Source organism: Cyphomyrmex costatus, unplaced genomic scaffold, assembly GCF_001594065.2.
Source record: "Cyphomyrmex costatus isolate MS0001 unplaced genomic scaffold, Ccosl1.0 scaffold74, whole genome shotgun sequence".
Taxonomy (NCBI): domain Eukaryota; kingdom Metazoa; phylum Arthropoda; class Insecta; order Hymenoptera; family Formicidae; genus Cyphomyrmex; species Cyphomyrmex costatus.
Genome location: NW_017280311.1, coordinates 43101 through 48610, shown reverse-complemented (window position 1 = coordinate 48610; position 5510 = coordinate 43101). Strand labels below are relative to the sequence as shown.

Genomic DNA, 5510 nt, shown 5'->3' with positions numbered 1-5510 from the left:
GTGGCATGAATCAGACGTGCCGATAAATATTATCAACATAAACATTATTCGTATCGAGTGCAACGTGACCGCGGGTGCGTACAGCAATGACAAGTGCGTGCACACGATACACGAGTTTTCACCGATTGTCCCACCAGGATATAAGATATCGGAAAGGCCGACGCAAATCATTTACCTTCCGATCGTCGTACGGAGCATTACGGATCTGACGATTCGCGTGGTGGATCAAGACGGCCGATTGCTCGATTTTCGTGGAGAGGAGATTACCGTTAGATTGCATGTACGAAGACGGCGGCGCTAACGTGAGATGCTTGTGCTGAATGAACAACCGAAACAGACGAGAGATTTTAACGGAGAGATTTCATCTAGAAAAAGACTCAGTGCGTCCAACGTTGCATTTTTAAAGTCGTTGGGTTTTATCGTACGAAATGGCTGATATCTTGAACATTGTCGGTGAGCCGATCTTTGACGATCGCATCGTCAAGTTTGAATTTCATACGTACAATCCATACGCCAATACAACGTTTGGACATAGCGACGAGATACGAATACCTATACAGCAGCAGGATTTATACACGTTGCCATGCGAAAGTTTTCTCTACATTGAAGGAAGATTGACTGTGAAGAAGAAGGATGATGAGACGCCAACAACGCTTGGAAATAATTGCATAGCGTTCATGTTTGATGAAATTCGGTATGAACTCAACAGTGTGGAGATTGATCGCAACAGAAATGTTGGAATTACCAGTACCCTCAAGAACTATGTATCGTTGACGTATGACAAGTCTTTGATTGCGTTGAACGCTGGGTGGAATTCTAGATCCGATATAATGGAAGGTTACTTTAACTTTTGCGTACCGCTCAACATGCTGTTGGGCTTTTGCGAGGATTACAAACGCGTGATTGTTAACGCTCGCCATGAATTGATTTTGATACGAGCGCGCAACGATAACAATTGTATACTGGGAAATTCAGCGACGGAGCCGGAGGTTGAACTGATCAAAGTGCAATGGCGGATGCCTCATGTTATGCTAAACGAGATCACTAAACTATCAATGCTGCGAGCATTGGAAAGCGGTCGTTATCTCAGTATGAGTTTTCGCTCATGGGATCTGTACGAGTATCCTCTGTTACAGAGTACGACGAAGCATACATGGGCTGTCAAAACGGCGACTCAACTCGAGAAGCCGCGTTACGTTATCTTTGCTCTTCAGACCGGTCGAAAGAATATCATGTCTCAAGATGCGAGCGTGTTTGATGATTGTAAATTGAGTAATGTGAAGCTTTATCTCAATTCAGAGTTTTATCCGTACGGTGATTTGAATCTCGATTTCGACCAAAAGAGATACGCTCTCCTGTTTGATATGTACGCGCGTTTTCGTAAGGCATATTACGGAATCGACTGCTTCGAAACGCTGCTCAATGTACTCTCGTTTATCGAGAAAGGACCGTTTGCTGTCATTGACTGCTCGCGACAAAACGAATCCGTCAAGAACGCTACCGTGGATGTGCGAATAGAATTTGACTGCAAGGAGAATGTACCCGCCAATACTACCGCCTATTGCCTCATCATACAGGATCGTGTTATCGAATACTGCCCGCTGTCCAACGTAGTGCGCAAGATTATGTAAATCGCACCGTCAGCAATTATCTTCAATTTAAGAGAGATTAACACTGACATGAGTGCAGTTTCGTATAAATGCTCATCATGATCATACCAACGTTTGTGGATCTATACGGATTCGTCGTAGACAAGAAATTTATCGTCAAGGAAGTAGCGGTGCTGAGAAGAGGAACTGTTATCACACACTATATTTTTTCATGTTCTATGCCATGGAATTTACTGACAAGATCCGACAAATCTTGCGCTTCCTGATTGAGTGCTTATCACCATGGTTTGCGATGGGAAGACGGGATGGTCCCGTACAGCATGGCGAAACGTCTAATCATAGAGGCTGTAACAGAAGACGATGAAGCTCTCGTGTATGTAAAGGGGCTTGAAAAACGACAATGTCTATCCAATATACTCGATTGCGATAATGTAGTCGTTGAAACTCTAGATGCGCATTACGAAGATGTAGAATCCCTACGTAGCTTAGATGCATGTAATACAATACGGTGTGGAAGACACGCTAAGAATTGTGCTTTGCAAAATGTATTTAAAATATTCAACTGGTGGTCGCAACACCAGGAATAATTGTAAGATTTTTAAAATAAATGTAAGATTTTTTAAATAAATACGTTTTATTTCCGTTACTCGTATCACCCACATAATAGATATAAGTCAATAGTAGATTGGTAACTGTATACAATGTACTGATAGCTGTTTGATATCTGTTTATAGCAGTTCGATAGCTGTTTGATAGCTGTTCGATAGCCGTTCGATAGCCGTTCGATAGCTGTTTACAGTTTACCGATAGCTGTTTACAGTGTACCGATAGCGGTTCAATAGCTGTTCAATAGCTGTCTGATAGCTGTTCAATAGCTGTCTGCAGTGTACTGATATCGGTTTGAAAGCCGTTCGATAGCTGTTTAATAGCTGTTCAATAGCCGTTCGATAGCTGTTTAATAGCTGTTCAATAGCCGTTCAATAGCTGTTCGATAGCTGTTTAATATATGTATAATTGCGCTTCAAATGCTGCAATGAATAAAATGCTCAAGTTTCTTCGTTGAATCGTTGATTGCGATGTCTTCTCGTCAGGGAATGGAAGTAACTCGTTACTTGTAACGAAGTTACAGTTACAAGTTACTTTTTTGGTAACTTTACTGGTAACTGCGTTACTTTCTTTTTTTGGTAACTGTAACGGTAACGAGTTACATTTTTTGGGTAACGGTAACGAAATTTACAGTTACTTTTGTCGTTACTTTGCACACGATTGAACACGGTTCGATTGGATACATGCTATTTATAGCGCTTATCAATAAGACTTGAAAGCCCTTAGACATTCGGCCGTTATGATTCAGTAATTATTTTACACTTCTATCTTCTATGTAATACATAGGACATACAAATATTTCAATTTGCTGCATATTTTACAGGTTTTAGAATTACAAAATTGTGTTTAAAAAAAATTAAAAAATAAATTAAATAATAGTAAAATGAGTAGGGTTATGAACCCAAAAGCGAAACAGTTTAAAAGACTAAGGCCTAAAGTGTCGAAACGTCGTTTGTTTTTATCTTGTTTTATCTATGTATTCTAATATATATTTATACATTTAATTACATTGTCATCGTCGTTCTTATCGGAAATAAACTGTTTCATTTTTGGCTCGTAACCCTTCTCATTTTACTATTATTTAATTTATTATTTGAGCCATTCTACATTGTTTTTTTTTTTTTTAATAAAACTATATATTTGTCAGTATTACATATAAAAAAAAAATGCAAAAGTACATTTTTAAATTGATTTTAAAAAAGTAACGAAAAGTTATTTTTCAAGTAACGGTAACTGTAACGAGTTACTTTTAAAAAGCGATAACTGTAACTGTAACTAGTTACATTTTTTACTCGGTAACGAGTAACTGTAACTAGTTATTTTTAAATAGTAACTTTCCATTCCCTGCTTCTCGTACACTTTTTAGCTGAGGTATACTTTTGATTAAGATAATATATCTTTAACCGGGGCATTGCACTTTTGCATGGAGATACTGAACTTTTAAAATGTTGATGCTGCGGTCTCTTTTCAAAATGATGTCATATTGTCAGGTACATCTTTTAGTATAAATTCGCACACAGTCCTGCGGTCCGTCAGTCTTATCAGTCAGTTGTCAAGCAGCCAGTTTGTTAACTTGTTTCATTCACGTTTTTTTTTTTACTTCTTATTTTTTATAATGGCCCGCATTAATGATTTGTTGGAATGGATAAATTATATAAACGTGCAGGCACATCTACTACAAATTAAAAGTGATGAATTAATGGATAGTGTGCTCAAATTACGGACAACGGTGACAAACGCGGAGCTGCAAACACCCGATATGCTGTCTATGACAATTGACTTAAGCGCTGATAATCGTCTGACAGAAAGAATGTAAGTATTAAAGTATTAATTCAATAATTGATTAGTATTTAATGTATATATTCTGTGCGCCCGGAGGGACCGCGCCCGACGGACCTCGCGGCGGGGGAGGACCGCGCGCGTTAGCTTACTGCGTTCGGAGGACCCTAGCGGCCATTGACCCCGCAGCGACCACCGCAATTCTTCCCGCGCGAATTTCCCGCGATGTTAGCACCCTGTGACGTCATTTTCTTCCCCCTCTGCGGTGTCCCCCTCCCTCTCCCGTGACGTCATACCCCTCTCACCCTCCCCTCCGTGACGTCATATTCCCTCGCCCTGTGACGTCATCCCCTGGCATCACCACAGAGTTCCTAAACGTATTATAATTTATACCCCTCGCGTTCTTAAACACATTGTAATTTATGTTGGTAAACCTGGTTCATAAATCAAGTACTTACGGAAAAAAGAACAAACTTGAGTTAGAACCCTCCCATCTATACTACTGCTGACAATAAGACTAGTAATATGTGTCCCATAAACGGACCAGCAAAGTCTATATGCACACGCTCAAACGGTAATGATGCCGCCTCCCAATGGTGTTTCACTTTACAATTTGGATTGTTACTAAACATAATGCATGCTTTACAATTCTTAGTTACTTCTTCAATGTCTTTATCAATTTTTGGCCACCAACAAAAATTTCTGCTTAATTGTTTTATTCTTACCGTGCCAAAATGACCCGAATGTAATTCTTTTAATACTTTGTTTCTTAAACTTTTAGGAATCATTACTCTTTCTCTTTTAAAAACTATTTCATCTTGTAATGTGAATTCACCATCGTTGTATCCTAACGGAACAAGGCTTTTGCCTTTCACTAACGCTTGCCGAATTTTATTTAAAAACAAATCTTTACTTGTTTCCTCTTTAATACATTTTACCGTTACCGGCAAAGTTTCTAAATTTTCAATTTGCAGAACATCGATCGTATCGTAATTATTATTATTACTTTTTTCCAATATGGGTAATCGAGAAAAACCATCCGCATTTCCATGATCAGTTGACTTTCGATATTTAATATCAAAGTTAAAAGCTTGCAAGAAAACAGCGTAGTGCATACGTAATGCACTATATGCTGGAAGGCCTTTTTTTGGATTTAAAATTTGAGCAAGTGGTTTATTGTCTGTTAATAAAGTGAAACGATTCCCATATAAGAATTGATGAAATTTTTTAATTCCAAATACTATTGCAAACGCTTCTTTATCTATTTGAGCGTATTTCTTTTGCGTTTCGAATTCGATGCGTATTGGGTTACGCGCTCTGTACCATCGGGATACATGTGAGACAAAACGGCTCCTACACCGTACGGGCTAGCATCTACTGCAAGTACTAGTGGCAACTTAGGATTAAAAGCAACTAAAATTTTTTTGCTTCCAAATTCTACTTTTACTCTATTAAACGCGGCTTCACATTCTTTAGACCATTTAAAAATTGTATTTTTCTTCAACAAATTATTTA

General features: G+C 38.6%; 1 protein-coding gene across 1 annotated transcript; it reads left to right on the top strand.

Annotated features, from left to right (window-relative positions):
- The first annotated feature begins 428 nt into the window (after window positions 1-428).
- On the top strand, window positions 429-1631 carry LOC108780783 (uncharacterized). The gene has a single exon (XM_018548598.1). It carries the CDS (start codon window positions 429-431, stop codon window positions 1629-1631), a length of 1203 nt encoding a protein of 400 aa, XP_018404100.1.
- The last annotated feature ends 3879 nt before the right edge of the window (window positions 1632-5510 follow it).

Excerpts from the sequence above, each read along its gene's own strand:
- LOC108780783 (XM_018548598.1), top strand. The coding sequence starts at position 429 with ATGGCTGATATCTTGAACATTGTCGGTGAGCCGATCTTTGACGATCGC.